The sequence below is a fragment of the Neltuma alba genome, unplaced genomic scaffold, assembly GCF_004799145.2.
Source record: "Neltuma alba isolate B1F8T4 unplaced genomic scaffold, ASM479914v2 tig00004928_pilon, whole genome shotgun sequence".
Classification (NCBI taxonomy): domain Eukaryota; kingdom Viridiplantae; phylum Streptophyta; class Magnoliopsida; order Fabales; family Fabaceae; genus Neltuma; species Neltuma alba.
The window spans coordinates 264,998-282,471 of NW_021633912.1; the positions used below are offsets into that span (position 1 = coordinate 264,998).

The following is a 17,474-nucleotide window of genomic DNA, read 5'->3' on the forward strand; positions in this document are numbered from 1 at the left end:
ATACCAAACTACTTTTATTCACAAGTAGAAGCTTCAAGCAGATCTATATACGCCGCGCAAAACTTTAAGTGTACATAAACAGATGGAATCTTAGCTGATCAGGGCAGAGTCACCAGTGACCTTAGATGCACGCAGAAGTGCTATTTCTTAGTACTTTCGACGTGTCCTCCCCCCTCTTTTTTCGAACGAAAAGGAAGTCCCGTTAATATCCTAACCAGCCATTAGTTTATTTTCCTTCCTATTAAGGTCAGCTGAAAATACGCATCGTATAAAAGCTGCTTATAGTAAACCAAACTAAAAAAAAAAAAAAAGCTGCTTATAAGCTCAGTTGCGATTAAAGCACTCGCTCTCCGAAAGAGTTGATTGGTCGTCCACCATCCCCTTTCTCGCTTTCAATCTGCAGAAACGGAAGCCCCAAACAATGACAATAATATACTGCTCCTACAAGCTTACAAGTATAATTTAATGACTTCGCGACAAAATTCAATACTAAATTAATTACTCACGGAGTTTAGGGTTTACATTTAGTACTCATCATCATAACGATAAGCAGCCACTGTGATGAAATTTATATGATCCATAATTTGATCCAAATCGTCTAAATTAAAAATTTAACATACAATTTTAATAATAATAATTTTTTTAAAAATGTCATTATAAGATGGATCACCTTTAGTTTAAAGTTTAAACTTGACGGATGGCATTGATTGGAAAAGGGACGGTTGCATTGTCATAAATACGGAGGGACGCATCAAATGGCTGGAGATTTCGCAAGGCATGTGACGAAAGTAAATGAGGTGGGTGAATTTGAACTACTACGCAGCTACTACCACACTGCTAGCTGGATATACAGAAGATCGATGCACATTAATTTAAGCAATGGGGATATAAGAGTACAGATCAATTAGATGTCCACACGCCAATCTGGTGTGGTGCGTGCAGTATTCAATATAAGAGAAATGAAACATGCATGCAAGTCCTGGAATAAGGGTGACCATCTGGCCGGAAATTAAAACCGTACGTCTCTAATGTGCCATATGCATAGATATATATATAAATTACTCTGAGTTGTGATGATGCGTTGACGCTTTATGTTTCTGATAAGCGTTGGTGAAGGACTAATGAGTCCATGGCTTCCAGTTGGGCGGCGTCATATCATGTCACAGATCTTAGGTTGCTGACGACGATAGGCATGTCCGCCGAAAATGACATTATAAACAGCCCCTTGGGGCCTCCTTCTGCCTTTTCTTTAACCTAGTTTAATCCCTTGCATGTGAACTAAGCCTCTCTCAACGCTGTATACATGAAACACAATTCGATGATCTCTCTCTCACACCCGCATTTTCATTTACTTTTATTATTATTTACCTATTTCGTTTCTCGGCTTCTTCGTTCGATCGAATCATCACCGATTTATAACCATCCCGCTTCTGTGAGGCATCCATGTGTGAAGTATTTGTGTGGGGATTAACACGAATCTCAGAGACCAGTGTAGATAATCCCGAACGCAAAACCCCAGCATATTGTTTTATGTAGTCTGGCCATTGGGGTGCCTCAGCCCTCAAGGCCCAAACCCATTCGCTTCCTTGCTCCTAACTAATCTGCCGAATACATCATTCAACAACCAACAGTACCAGGCCAGCCCCTTTTTTCCCTTTTGGAGGGGGTAAGTAACATGTACAATAATTGAACTGGATGACGGAGTGGCAGGTGAATAATGGATAGGCGAAGTGAAAAGCTTAAATTAATTAGGCGGGCACCACAATGAGGCTAAAAGAATCGGGCCTCCAGTGGGGAGCAACAGAAAGCCCAACAGCACAAATGGGCCTCTGCAGAACATAGATGTTATGACTAAGGGCCGTCGGTGGGTAGACACTTGACGGTGATGATTGAGGCTTGACGCCTAATTCACCTTTCCCCTCTCCAACTTGCCTTCAAAGACAGCTCTGAGCTCCAACCGCTTCACATGCTCCTTCACACTTCACACTCAATCATCTCTCTACGTAAGTACGTAGCCCACTTCTAACTCCACAATGCACAATTACTTACAAGTGGATCCTCTTTCTCTCACGCAAACTCCGATTTAAATTTAAGACAAGCATATATAGGCTAAATATCCCAGAAAGGCAGAAAGCGAACCCCGTGACAATTCCTCTTGTATAGGGAGGGGGGCTCTCTGACAAAGTCTCATGAACTGCGATCTCCCACCAAATGATCATTAATTCTCTGTTTAGAAAACTCCAGTGCTGCTGCAAGCTAGTAATAAGCGGTGAATAATGAACATCAATTGGCCCAACTGAAAGGACGCTACAAGAAGACCAAGGGCCCTCACGGTCAACAGAAAGTGAATCCAACGAATGGCGAGGGAAGAAAGGAAAGAAGTGATGTTTGGTATGTAATAATTGGTTAGAAAGATACTGCTTCAGACGGGAAAATTAATTAAGATCGGATTTGGATGGCAATAATGACATGACATGACATGACATGACAGAAAAGGAGGGTGGATTAAATGAATCTGATGCCCTTAACAAAAAGTAATAATATGATGGCGGACGAAGAAGAATGAGCTGCGGCGGGGATGTGCCAAAGCTTGAATTTCATGGATGAACGCCAAGCAGCCGTCCGCGCTCCTTCCCTTCCCTTCCCTTCCCCTTCCCCCTCGGCTTCCTCTTCCTCTCTTCTATTTTTGCCGACAAAAAAAGCTTCGTTACACCCGCACCCTCTATCCACTTACTTACGGGTGTTTGGCTTTTTTTTCCAAACCATGGTTGGCTTCCCAAACCATGATTTGGGAAAAAATTTGCTAAACACCTCTTTTTTTTAAACCAAGTTCTGGCAAAACCTTGGCTTGAGAACAAGCATGCGGGGGTTGGCTTTTGAGACAGAAAAATGGGTGTTGTCAGAGGCTCCAACAGTGCACAAGCAACAATTCTATTTTTTACATATAAAAATACGGCGACAAAAGAGGAAGGCTTGCGAAAAAGATATGCATAACTTCGAAGAAGCATGATCGCTATCAAAGTTTTGCCAGAACCAGTCTCTTGAGTACACAATGGCAAAATAAATTATTTTACAAAAAAACATATTTAATTATTTTATTAATATTTATACTTATTAATTTTTTATTTATATTATTTATGCCTTATTTATTATGTTGTCAAAATATATATTATTAACAAATTTATTATTTCAAATAAACATATATTATGAAATATATCTTATATGTAATTATCATTTAAATTTATGTTTTTTTTAGTAATTTTTACATATAAAAAAGCACTTTTGACAACAACTATCAAAACACTCTCACTTTATCAGAATCACTTTTTCAGAAAATCTATTCTTTCAAAATATATTCTCTCCAAAATCTATTCTCCAGAAGCTATTCTCAAACCGTGGTTTGCCTTCATCCAAACACCCCCTTAATCAATTTGGGAAACAAAATTGTAAGATAATATATATAATGGAAAATCAACCAGCAAACTCTTTAAATTTGTTTGTACGTAATTGATAAATTAAAGGGTTTTTTTTTTTTACTTTAATACTCCCCCGGTCCTTAATATAAGGACCTAATTATTGAGTTGGTTTTGGTCCTAAATATAAGACCCATTTCTCATATTTATTAATTTTCTCTAAATTACCCTATGAATACTCTCTCAACCATAATCAAGTAAAAAAGGAGAGGAGGTGTTAAAAAGGAATATTTTGGTGTTTTAGGAAAAATATGTCACATTTCTTATAATTAACTAACTTACCTAACTTCCTTAATCTAATCAAATTAGTTAAATGGGTCTTATATTAAGGATCGGAGGAGTATCATTTTTCTGTTTTGTTCCTAGAGTAATAAAGCAATTGGATGTACTCAAGTATTGGTATTACTAATTGAGGGGCAATCTGATAAAGCGAATCATGCTATTATATGTTTATTATCTTTTTTCATTTGTGTGCAATAATCTTAAAGGACAAGTATCGTATAAATAAAAAAAACTTTTTAAATGCGATAATCCGATGCAAGTTGGCAGAAGGAATGGAGGATTCTGCCGCAAGGTCTTCTAAAAACGATGGACCAAAAAAAAAAAAAAAGAAGCAAAATGCTGCAATAAATGAACGGATTCCCAATTAACTTAACTAGGACGCAGTCTAATCCGATGGAATACACAGAGAATACAACTGTGAAACAAGAATTAATAATACTAATAAGATGATTTATGTGCGGTGGTGGAATTAAAGCCTCAGCCTTGAGGGGCATTAATTTGGACCCCACTATTCTAGTCTTTCCCGCCGTCTAACTCTGACAGCTAAAATTTTGTATTCAACTCCAGATTCAAGAATAGAAGCTACCCAGTTTCATAAATTAATAGTAATCATCTCATCGCAAAACCTTTGCCATTGTATTCTATGAAATGATTTTTGAATTACAAAGGGCACATGCAAGGGGGACAGGCCGCTAATTTTCAGCACCCAGCTTCAAGTTGCTAGCTCCCTATTCTCAATACGTTGACTGAATATATCTTCCTTCTCTCAAAGTCCAAACCCTCCCGTGGATTTCGTCTAATTTTATACTATTTCTAATTGCATTAACTGAAGATAATTGAACCAAGTATCTGTTAGTTACTCCTTCATAATCAAAAGCTACTAATAGCGGGCTATAACCGGCTAGTGTAGAATTTAGATCCGTAGCCAGCAAGAAATTCTGAGGACATACACAAGCATGCACACCCAGCCCGTGTAACTTGAATTATATGTTCCCTTCAAATTCTGAGGATATGCTTGTTGCTGTTTTGAAACGTAATTAATTAAACTCTCTCCAGTCTCACTGTAAGACTCTCTCTCGTAATGATTAAAAAAATTTGATTTTGTACCAGCAAAGAATATAGGCAATGAATGCAGCCCCACGTGGCGCTTGGAAAAGGTCAGAGCGATTGAGCGGGAGGGTGAGAAGCAAAGGGATAAGATGGAGAGACTGCGAAGGAAAGGAAGCGAAAGAAGAAGAGAGAAGAGAGAAGAGAGAAGAGGGAGAGGTTGTTACGGGAGAACTAAAAATTAATGGCAAAGGGTATGGTGGCAGATACACATTGAAGGAGTGCAATTAAGGGGGGGGGGGTGGGTGTTCCGGTTAGGTGGATCTCCGTTTTTACAATGCTTTGAAGCCAGGATACCCCCTGGATCCATTTGATTTGATTTCTCCTTTTCCTTAATTTCATGTCGCTTCTCTCAACTTGTGTCTCTCCCATACAAATGTTTGAATTAATATCCATCATCGTCAAATACATGAATCAAATGCTGGCAATCATGATCTTGATGGCGAAAGTGCGAGAGCGCCTCTGAGCCCACGCTTAATTAGCGTCACCCACCTCCCCTTCCTCTTCATTTAATATTTTCCTAGAGAGATCAGTGAGAGGGGCCTTCTTTTCCCTTTCCACGAGTCCTTTTCCGACTTTCTTTTTCTTTGGTGTTGGTGTCTGGGCATGGTAGTGCCCGCGAAAGTCAGATTTGCTCTGTGCTCTTTGCTTTGCTACTAATGGTTTACGGCTCTTAACTTCCTTCGAAGAAAAGCCCAGTTTCTTTCTTGGCACTGAAAGAGATATGGGTACTGCTGCGAGGAGGATCAGGTGTTCCGATCGTCGTCTTCTTGTCGGGCCTTTGTTTTTGGCGGTTCTTCTGCACGCTGCGTCGCACGCTTCCGCCACCCTAAACTACACCAGGTACAGGCCAGTTAGTAGCCTCAGACTGGAGAGGATTCAACGGCACCTGCGCAAGATTAACAAGCCTCCTGTCCTGACCATAGAGGTAATACTATATTTATGTAACAATTACTTGTTTTCTTTTTCCTCCCTTGGCTAGTATTCTTCGTTTACTCTTATGGATGAGGCCGTTGTTGCAGAGCCCCGATGGGGATGTCATCGATTGCGTTCACAAAAGAAAACAACCGGCTCTAGATCACCCGCTTCTAAAGGATCACAAGATCCAGGTGCGACTACTTATATATGTTCATCTGCATTTTAGTTTTGATTTTGTTGCTGGACAACGAAGTGAATAGAGATGTAATAATATGTATTGTATGGAATGTAACAGAAGGCGCCGACAAAGATGCCGAGGGGGAAGAAGGAAGAGGTGGAGGGAGAAAGATCAGAGGAGGAAGAGACGATGGTAACGCAAATGTGGCATCGGAATGGGACGCGCTGCCCAAAGGGGACGATTCCCATAAGGAGGAGCACAGTGCATGATGTGTTGAGAGCCAAGTCCTTGTTCCATTTTGGCAAGAAACACCCCCGCCGCTTTCCCAATCCTCTCTCTCGCCGTACCGACGCTCCTGATGTTGTTCCGGCAACGGCCACGAGGTCCTTTCCTGTCCCCCATGTACCTTATTAATTACACATCACAACATGTCATTTTTAATTTTTATCTTCACGTCACCCAGATTAGAACTTGCATTTCTACAATAACTAATTAATGCGTACTGCTGAGTCCTGGCATAAGTTAAGTGTGACAATGCTAGATTCATACAAGTCTGTGCAAAGCATATACTATAACTAATACTATGTCCAGAGTTTTCACTTGCATTCCCCAGAATTTTTTTTTTGGTGAACTTAATAAAAAATGAGGATATTAATGTAGAGTAGCTAGGCGAAATACGATGAAATTAATATTAGAAAAATGAGACTGGAGTGGGATGAAGGAAATGAAGATGGGGTTTTGGGTGCAGCACGCTATAGCGTACACGGGAACATCGGAGGAGGTGTACGGGGCAAAGGCGACCATAAATGTGTGGGACCCGTCGATCCAGGTGGTGAACGAGTTCAGCCTCTCCCAGATCTGGGTCCTCTCCGGATCCTTCGACGGCACCGATCTCAACAGCATCGAAGCTGGATGGCAGGTACTCTATTTTTTTTTTTTTTAAATTTCTTTACTCCTCCTTTTCTGTCTTCCCCTTTTTTCCCTTCCTCAAACCCCTCCACTTCATTTTCTATTATGACGCTTTGATTATTGCACTAGACAGGTCAGTCCGGAGCTTTATGGTGACAGCAGACCCAGATTATTCACTTATTGGACGGTCAGATCCCTCTCGCCATCTCTAGTGTTTCCTTATATATAGTAATATTTAGAACTATAATGCGACTAACTGAATATCGCGTCGTGTACTTTACGTAAGTGCAGAGTGACTCGTACCAAGCGACCGGGTGCTACAACCTTCTGTGCGCTGGTTTTGTGCAGACCAATAGCAGGATAGCCATCGGAGCTGCCATTTCTCCCGTGTCCTCCTACGCTTCCAACCAGTACGATATTACCATCCTCATCTGGAAGGTCTCATCATCATCATCATCATTCATATTGCTTGTTATTCGTCATATAAACACAAAAACCTTGATGCATGAACGATTTTTGTGACATAGGACCCGAAAGTGGGAAATTGGTGGATGAGTTTCGGCGACAACACACTAGTAGGGTATTGGCCGGCAGAGCTATTCACGCACCTAGCGGACCACGCAACGATGGTGGAATGGGGTGGGGAGGTGGTGAACACGCGAACCAATGGCCAACACACTTCCACCCAGATGGGCTCCGGCAACTTTCCCGCCGACGGCTTTGGGAAGGCCAGCTACTTTCGCAACCTTGAGATAGTGGACACCGATAACAGTCTCAGCGGCGTCCAGAACATCCAAACCTTGGCGGAGAACACTAACTGCTACGATATCAAGAGCTCCTACAGCAGCGACTGGGGCACTTACTTCTACTACGGTGGCCCCGGCCGCAATCCCCTCTGCCCTTGATCCGATATATATATATATAGATATATCCCCTCAACTCCTCGTCAATTGTACGTATTCATTCATCATACATTTCATTCTTGTTAGTTTCTGCCACTTCCACCACCTTTTTTTTTGGTAATTTGTTCATGCTGGAAGGGATTGGAAAACCACAATTTTTAACTTAGTCAATAACAGCAAGAATTTGCATTATTGTAATCAGACTCTTGTGAAGCATTACCTCGTACAAAAGCTAATTGAGGCGAGGTCAAGTTTGGGGGTAGCATATGGCCAAATCCAAATGCCACAAAAGTGTAATTATTTTTTTCCCATCATCATCCACATCCTCATCAACGTGGGTCATTCCAACTACTCATTTTACCGACTTTGTATTTCTGTGAATGATCCATATGTCTCGGCTGATTATATCATCTTTCTTTTCTATTCTAAATTAGAATGCGTTGCTTTAGTTTGTGCGACTACAAAAGCAGTGTGCGTTTTCCTCGAAGGACGCAGGTCGTAACGAAGGCGTGCCGTTCTTGTAGCTTTTTTTTTTCCTTTTTTGGGGGGGCCCAAAAGTTGAAAAATCAAAGGCGGCCAACGAGATCATTACCCTTGCCCTTTCTGCTCACTTGCCATCCCTACATTCCTTGCTGTTGTTACAGTATTACCAGTTGGCATACATACAATGCACTGCAAAAGGTATAGCCACATGCCATGTTACATCTTATGAATCTCAGACCTACATAGCACAAACAGGCAAACTCTCTGTTATTGTCCAAAATAATTTGTCCGGACTAGTTACCCAACCAGAAAAGCTGATGAATAGATGCCCATGCGTATTCCGTTCTTTTTTAAATGCATAAAAGAAAAAAAACAAGGGTTAAGGTGCGCTCAGCACCCTGAACTATTTACCCAGGTGCGTCCAGTGGCCTAAAGTAATTTTAGGTGCATCTAGTGTCCTAAACTAATTAAAATGGTGTGTCAATATCCCAGGCTAACAGAAATGTTATGTTTAACTGTTACTTTCTTGACTCAGTTTAAAGTTGACCCCAGATATTCTACATGGTAAACACATGGGCACCCGATGTGTATTATTCTTACTCAAAAGTCAATTTATTTAGAAGAAGAGGAAGGAAATAAATTCAATTTTGAGTAAGAATAATACATATCAAATGTCCATATGTCTACCATTTAGAATATCTGGGGTCAACTTTAAGCTGAGTCAGGAAAGTAACAGTTAAACATAACATTTCTGTTAGCCTGGGATATGGATGCACCATTTTAATTAGTTTAGGACACTGGATGCACCCAAAATTACTTTAGGCCACTGGACGCACCTGGGTAAATAGTTCAGGGTGTTGGGCGCACTTTAGTCCAAAAAACAAAGCCAGAAAATGACTACGTGTTTGTTTAAAATAGTAATAAAATTTTTTCAAAAACAAAATTTTAATTATAATTTATAAAATATAAGGTAAATATCTGAAGAGAATTTTATCTCAATTTAAGTAAACCTATTCATGAGCACTCAACATAAACCAGTACAGATTAAGTCATACGTAGGGATCGTTGACCCCACTAACAGGATTCAAATAAAAGGGAGACCATCCACTCCATCCAGTGCCCCTATTAGAGTGAATCGAGAGATTTGGGGATCGGTCAAACTAGTATCTACCAATCGAAACCAGTGATTCAGTCAACTTTTCTGTTTTAAACCTTTTTAGGTATTTTTAAAAAAACATTTAAACCATACTTCTGAGTCATGACATGCGCACGCTTGTGCATTTATTATAAGCATTACCAGAAGAAAAGGCAATAAGTAAATTGGTGAGAAATGCATATGTTATTAAATCAATAATCATAAAAGAACCATATAAAATATACTATAGATACCATCATTTCACCTCATTTTTATTTATTAAATTATTAAGTAATTATATTTGCATTCTTACCTTTACCCACTTTATTTTCTTATTTATATTTTAAATAAGCTTTTATATATCATCATCTTTTCTATTTAAAGCACCACCACCTCATGACTAATGATTTATGACATCATCAACATATTCCATGTACGTGTGTGTATCACCACAGCATTTCGCATTTGGGTTGGAAAAACCCAAGCTCAAGCGTACCCTGCAGACTGCCAATAAATCGAATCATTTCTGGACAGTCAAGCAACCGCCAAACTGGCAAAGTGCCATATATAGTATGCATATCCCACAATTAGAATATATTGTGACGAAGTGGATAACTTTCGGGACCATGAGACAAGATAAAGTCTGGTCCTTCACTATGATGGTATTGCTCACATTATGCTATTCATGTACAACATTCACAAGCAAAACAGGGAAGGAAGCCCCAGAACTCAATCTTTCCTTGATTTGACCTGGATCCCGAGGAGGACAAGTCCCAAAGAAGTAATTGCAGACAAGAATGTTGACGAGTAGAAAAGAGCAAGCAGTGCCCCCCTCAGAGACTGCAACCAAAGACGATGATACTTATGGAGTCAGAAGCTTTAAGTAGAGTAATAACAGAAATTTCAATCAGATGTTCTTTTAAAGCACCTTAGCTAGCAGCAAAGCATTCTCATTTGCATACTGCAAAGAACTCTCAGGAATGTTTTGAATTCCCTGGGCTATTTCCCATGAAAGAACCCTTCATTTAAATTTTGACAGCAATTAGGGAGAAAAATTAGCTTTTCCCTTCCTTGGACTGTAGTGTAAATAAAAATGAAAAGAAAATTCATATCTTGATTAAAAAACGATGACACTTACCCAAAGACAAATCCAATTACTGCCCCAATATTCGCTTTATCTGGTGTTAATTCAACCTGCAATTCTCCAAACTGCAGTCGGCAACAGCATTGTTAATTTATTAACGTTATGGCAAAGGTTTCTCATGAATTACAGGCAACTTCCTATAGAGACGAACACTAAGCACTAACCTTCAGCATTCTAGCTTCCTCTTTTGGGGGCTCATCTGTTATTGCAGATGTCAAAGTATCAGATAGAACCTTCCCAGCTGTAATCATCGCTCTTGCAATCTATTATGGTAAGACATTGCATGACATAACAGTCACTTGGAAGCACATTGCTACTTCAAGTATGGAAACATGCATTATGCCTATTAATCCAATGAGTAGGAAAGACGACGGATTTAAATACATCATCTGATGTGCTCATGCTGGTCAACACTGACAGAAGACTGACTTGTGTAAGATAAGCAATTGATCGAAAATGAAATCAATGTCTTCTACATATTATTTGTACCCAAAACCGGGCTGTTGCACGCAATAATTAACGCACAGCTACACACTTCATGTGTCATTTATCATTTATAATTGTCTCCATGAACCAGATAACATTTAAAAAGAAAAAAAAAACCAGAAAATACGGCAATCCACATTGGATAGTGTAATGTGTAAATACCTTTTGTGGCTCACCTTGGCCATATTTTCCCATAGATTGAAACCTTCTTCCAGCAGATAACAATCGCTTGCCAAGTGCTGAGTAGCCAACCAACGAGATATTCAAATCACATTCATTTATTTTGGGGGAAGAGAGCTGGTAGGGCAAGCCTCGATGGATGTATGAACATGGGGTGCATGCTTACTGGCTTACCTGATTTGGTCTTGCTGTCAAAGGTCCACCAACTGAAAAAAGTTATGCTCCCATAAAAAATAAAAAAAATCGTTTCCAAATAGCACGAAGGAATTTCCAGTTACTAAAAACAGAAAAGGCATTGAAACACATACAAGAATGTAATTCGGAAATGAAAAAATGCATTAGGATAGAAGGAATCACTCTATCGCAGGTAAGCGTCAATTCATTCGGGGATGTCTTCCATCAGGATCATCAAGAGATATTTTTATTACATATATCAGAAAGCGATAAATAACAATTCAAAGCACACCCGTTTAATTCATACAGCAAACAAGCAGAAAGCAGACATAGAAACGCTTTTCAACTGGGAAAATCCTGGTAATTGTGGCAACAATAACCGTTACTAACCTCATCCACAATAGGTCCGTTTGAAAGGTCAAAAGCGGCATCGTTGAGCTTCACAAATCACATGGACGCATCTGTTATGCATAATCGAAAAAAATATGATATTACATAGATTAAAATACATATTCTCATTACATCTAATCGAAGATCGCGTGGAAGCTGCGCAAAATAATCCCGAGGAAGATCGAAACTGTCCTGCAACGTAAACACCCGTAAGAATCGTAAAAGTAGAGCATGAAATCAACACCTGAAGGTGAAACCCAGATACAAAAAACATAAGTTGAAATGGAAAGTATGCAAAAGGTAAAAGCTTACAGCAATTTCTTGGAGGAGAGATCGAGGATCGGGTTCTAAGGATTTGGGAGAATCCGACTCGGTTAGTGCAAAACGGATAACGAAGGATTTAGAAACGAAAGGCCTTGCGCCGGCTGTGAAACTAAGCGAGGGTAAGGAAGAGACACGTTGAGAATAACGGCGAGGTAGTGGAGCAAGAGAGGAACAAAATTTGGAGAGGGGTGGAAGGAGATGAAGTGAAGCCATTATATCCGTGTCTCGTCACCAAGGGAAGCCGATCCAGACGAGTGACAGCCACGGGAATCCTGCCGATCATAGGTTTTGATTCTCTCCTGCATTTTAAATTTATTTAATTAATAATTAATAACGAGCCAAACTCGGGTATTGCTTGATCATTGAAATGAGCCAATTGCAAAGTTTCTATAAATATAATATAAATTAGATTAAGAGACCTAAAATAAATATGTAATTATTCCAACGCGGTTGCCAACTTCCCATAACCACATAGCGTCTATAAATTTGGTTTTACAGTCTTCAAAATCCACGAAAATTTTACAATAATTAATGTGTTAAATAAACTCTATAAAAAATAACTTCATGTATGATGCATTGGTATCAAATAAATAAGAGGTAAAACAATTTAAAGGTTTACACTTTCCTTTTCAATGTTTTTTAAAGAAGGAAAAATGACCTAGAAATATCTATTGAAATTTTAAAAGATAAATAGATTATATAAATAAGTAAAAAGACCAAACGAGCATGATGTATGAATTTGGAATGTACAAAGTTTAGTGGAAAAATTAAAATACTACTTAGGATGACAAGCATAAAAATTTTTTTGTTTTTGGGTATTATTATAATCAAACAAGCTTTTGATAACATTTGCAAAGTAATTAACAACCTTCAAATTAAATTTGACCACTTTTTTGTAACTTATTCTTGGCCATTTATAGATTTGGAGGGTCGGAGAATTGAATTGAACAAAGTTACTAAACATGCAACTAAATTGACAATTTGTGAAATAAAATGGACTTTCCATAACACATTTTGTATCAAAACAGCTCAACACCTTTGAAGCATCATCGGAGGAAAAATAAAACAACAAACTCAGAACGGCTACAGCCCACAGTAAAAAAATCTCCTTCAAATATAATCCATCCCTACTGCGCGAGCCGTGGTGAGCGTTCACTGTGACTAGAGGGTAGGGAGCAGGGAAGAAACAGAGAAAAGACAGGGAGGAAGAAAAAAGGAGGAAAAAAGAGAAGGAAAGGGGGAGGGGGATTGTTACATCAGACCCTTAAAACTGAAAATTGGTTGAATACATTATCAGACACGCCTCAACGGTGATAAAGTGTCGCATCCCTGTCCTTGGCTCAGGAAAGCTGATTCAGCTAGGGTTTTTGACTCCCATGAAAAGCCCTGTTAGTAGGATTCTACACAAAGTTTTCGAATTATTGGGGTCTCGACAAAGTTTTCGATGTTTGGTATTCTCAGCTTTTGCCCTCGCAACCTTTCTTCGCTCGATTTGACCGGTTATTGGGCATTGCATCTCTGTCCAACTTATTGGCACCATGGTCGCACCTAAACCATAAATTACACGAGTTTAAGCAAGGTTATACGCAGATGACCCTGTTTATCGAGCATGAAACGGCTTGTGAACTACGAAATAAACAAGACATTCCATTACAATAATATAGGTTAACGACAAACATGGCACCATGTATAAACATTTATTAAATGTGGCACCATGTATAAACAAGCAGCCACCTCATCCACTAACGAACTATGGGTTAACGACAAAGTTCTGCAGGTGTAATTCTCGAAATCCAAGTAAAATCTCACCAGCAGTGCTTTCTGCAGAGATGACACCAAGTTCATTCTTTGCTGTTGACAGATAGTATGCTCGTGCATCTCCAAGAGAAAGCTAGTAAACAATAGATGTGTTGAGAGAAGTATCCAAATAACAACTAATTTAAAATTATATATAAAGTCGATTTTTCGTTGTGAAGAAATAATACCACAAGAGCTCTAACAATATCACCAGGATGGAAAGACAGGTGCATATCAACTTTATCAATCTCAGTTGCTCTTACATCTTGTTGCCTAACAAAAAGAGAACCATAGACACAAGCACATTGTCAGAAATGAACATACTTTCTCTAACCATATAATTTGTATTTTTGGCCAGACTCAAACCATATAAACTAAACATCAGAGTATTCCCAGGCCAGACAACGTAGGAAGTGCGATCAAGAAACCAACAAAATATGAAGTAAAATCAATAATACAAACAGAAATTATTCAAACTTCTCCTATTTTGCCTAGTAATTGCTTGGATTAAAAAAAAAGGGTTCTCAAACTATGAGATCAGGGATGATTCTAGTTGAATGGCAATCAGATTTCCAGCAGCAAAGCAGTGGAAACAGATTTGCAGGTTCGTAAAAGATTCAAGTATACAACGTCAATTGAGACATGATTTAAGCCACCTAAAAACAGGTTCTGCCAATTTCTTTAGCCAACCAATGTCACCAAGATAACAGATATACAACCGCTGAACTGGGGTTTACAGTAGGGAGGCAACCCTTCTGGATTCTATCACAAAAATGTGCGCAAGCAGCAAGTGTAAGATTGTAAAAATAAAACTTTTACAGCAAAGTTTCTGAAACCAATGGCTATATCTTGTGTATGCAAACTTGTATAAGATGTAGGTAAAAATAAGGTTGAAAAAATTACAACTGCATCATAACAGCCGCATGATGTTCTTTTTTCCAGTTTTTATGATGCTCTTTTCTGCATTTTTTTTTTAGCCAGATTCACCGGCATATGATGTAAAATATCATTATGTCTGAAATCTTTGCACATCTACGGCTTGTGCAAGTACACTTCTGTCAATTTACACTTTATAACATCCTGTATGTATAATTATGCTAATAAATTCACTTTAGTAGAGGTATAGCATAGAAAAATTACCTAATTATCCCAGTAAATTTTTCTCGAACTGACTTAGGGCCAACACACATAATATCAGCAGAAGCTGACCTAGCCATCACCTTCGTGACCTATCATAATCCAATAAATGTGTGATTGTTTAAAACGCCTTCAGTTTTCTCCTTCCTCCTAGTAGTTGAGAAAGAAGAAGTAGACAAGCGAATAAAGAAGGATAAGAGTTTGGAGAAATATTTTTTATAAAGAGTTGAAGGATGAAAATTCAGACAAAGACTTTAAGTTGCAGGTGAAACTGTCGTAAATCGGATCAGTGAGAAAGTACTCGTGCAATGACAACAGATCCAGGCTCTGGTACAGCTCCATGGGCTTTGTGACCAGTTACTTCAACAGTAGGTCTCTGCACAGTATCATCAGCAGAAACGCTAATAACTTCATGTTTGTTCTGGAAACCAAACTAAAATGGTTTAAAAGAAATAAAGGCGGATCACAATACAAAAGAAATTAGTTACGGATTCCGCAACAATGACCTCGAGCTCAAACACTCATCTTCATAGCATAATATAAAACAACGAAGGCCGATGCGAACCTCAACTTTAAAAAGAAATTAGCCAGTCACTTATGGCGCCAACCGACCCGACCACAGCGCGCACGCTAGGAGAAAAAAAAAGAAGAAGAAGAAAGAAAGAAAGAAAGAAAAAGAAAAAATAAAAAGGAGGCGGTTTGGCGGTGGGGGGGAGCATTTGAAGCTGAATTTAGTTTCCTTAGTCAGAATCAATAAAAAATAAAATTGCTTTGTCTTCAAGCCCGAAAGCTAGGGTATCCAAAAATTAAAAATAACAGTGAAGGTGATTAAGATATCAGCAATTATTGTGAGCGAACAAATCCACATCATGGAAAACTAAAGTTATGGATTCCGAATAACTAAAAGTTCCATCGGAATGGACTTGACAGAAAAGAGATGAGGGGCTTGATCGAGAGAGAAACCCTAGGAAAAAAACAGAACCTGGTCAGTGAAGTCGGGAGGAGGAGATGTGATGCGGCGGAAACCAGTTAAAGAAGCATAGACGGTGTTGTTGTGAGGAGCCAGATAAGCACCTTTACCGGGTTTCACTTCGGAGGCGATGCCCAGCACTTCCCCCGGCGTGACAATTCCTTCTTTCTCTTCTTCCATTCTGTCTGGTCTCCGACTCCCGCTTCCTCTCTAGTCCCTCCCTCCCAAATGGTTTCGTAATTTTGGGCCGATCCCTCCCTTTCAATTCGCCGGTTATTGTTCCACAACGGGTTCGATCCACCCCGCTTAATCCATAGTCGGCGATTTTAGCAAGGCCGGCCCTTGGGGGCTGGAGACCTTTGCCCTAAAACCCTAATCCGTGCGCGCGCAAGATAGGATTAGTATTTTAATATACTACTCGATGTTTAATATAAAAATTAATTTAATTTTAATGTTCGTTATAATTAGTATACTTGATTAATAAGAATATTTTAAAAAAAATAGTGTATATTTATTATAAATAATTAACTTAAATAATTTTGTTTGATCTTCTCAAATTAGTCAATTAGCTCTTATATAAAAGATAGGATATTGTATAATTTACTATCATAAAAATGTTAAGAATAAGGGGGTGTTTGGTATAATTTTAAAAAATACTTTTAAAAACTATTTTCACATAAATTGAGAGAGAATTATTTTCACATTCTTACTTTTAAACACTGTAAAATTACTTTTAAAATCATGATTTGGTTTTTATTCAAACACCCTATAAGATTGAGAGATGTCAATGTAGTCCCAAAAAAAAAACGAGAGGTCTTAAAATAATTCATGTATCTGCGTATTATTTACATCGCATGAGATTTTAAATAAATATTATATTGACGGCCTAAATTTATTTTTGAATTTGAAAATATGCATAGAAATACAAATATTTAAAAATTTCAAACAAAAATTAACTCTTTTTTTCTGAACAAGCACGATATTTATAAAATATAATTAATTAATAGTATGGACATAAGTGTGTGGTAACTCATCAAATATTTTAGTTTATCTTGTTTCTTGTATTTACTCCCATGATTTTAAATATAAGATTTTTATACTGGTATAAAGGTTTTATATTTAAGACCGCAGGAGTATTATTTTTCTCAAAATTGATTTACTTAATCTAAAAATTAATATAGTATAGTCTAATATTACATGTGAGTAGTTAAATCGTTTAGTATACATCTTTGATCTGTCCAACTTAATAAACTTTTATATTGACGATACAATGTGATAGTTCTTTAGCTTAGAGGAAAATACTCAGGATGCCTGGATTCCACTTCGGATTCTTTTGCCTGTGGAAGCACGGAGCAACAACTAGTTGTACCAAGTTCTCTAATAACCCAGCTATACTGATAAATAAGTGAATCTGACAATAAAAATACATCACAAAAGCCCTTGTCCATTGCACTTCCCCGCCCGCGTTCGAGAAAAAATGACGAT

General features: G+C 38.5%; 2 protein-coding genes and 1 pseudogene across 2 annotated transcripts; 1 reads left to right on the forward strand and 2 right to left on the reverse strand.

Annotated features, from left to right (window-relative positions):
- The first annotated feature begins 5,165 nt into the window (after nucleotides 1-5,165).
- Nucleotides 5,166-8,217, forward strand: LOC114746284 (uncharacterized; annotated as a pseudogene).
- A 1,577-nt stretch (nucleotides 8,218-9,794) lies between these two features.
- Nucleotides 9,795-16,373, reverse strand: LOC114746265 (uncharacterized). The gene is made up of 12 exons (XM_028934495.1): nucleotides 16,002-16,373; nucleotides 15,321-15,395; nucleotides 15,023-15,111; nucleotides 14,071-14,155; nucleotides 13,895-13,976; nucleotides 13,443-13,633; nucleotides 11,881-11,953; nucleotides 11,180-11,358; nucleotides 10,696-10,794; nucleotides 10,526-10,596; nucleotides 10,316-10,406; nucleotides 9,795-10,227 (listed from the first exon to the last, which is right to left on the reverse strand). Exons 1-12 carry the CDS (start codon nucleotides 16,167-16,169, stop codon nucleotides 10,117-10,119), a joined length of 1,314 nt encoding a protein of 437 aa, XP_028790328.1. The 5' UTR covers nucleotides 16,170-16,373; the 3' UTR covers nucleotides 9,795-10,116.
- LOC114746175 (uncharacterized) lies at nucleotides 11,425-12,754 on the reverse strand. The gene is made up of 3 exons (XM_028934365.1): nucleotides 12,074-12,754; nucleotides 11,894-11,953; nucleotides 11,425-11,809 (listed from the first exon to the last, which is right to left on the reverse strand). The coding sequence occupies exons 1-3, from the start codon at nucleotides 12,296-12,298 to the stop codon at nucleotides 11,714-11,716; spliced, it is 381 nt and encodes a 126-aa protein (XP_028790198.1). The 5' UTR covers nucleotides 12,299-12,754; the 3' UTR covers nucleotides 11,425-11,713.
- Nucleotides 16,374-17,474: the final 1,101 nt, after the last annotated feature.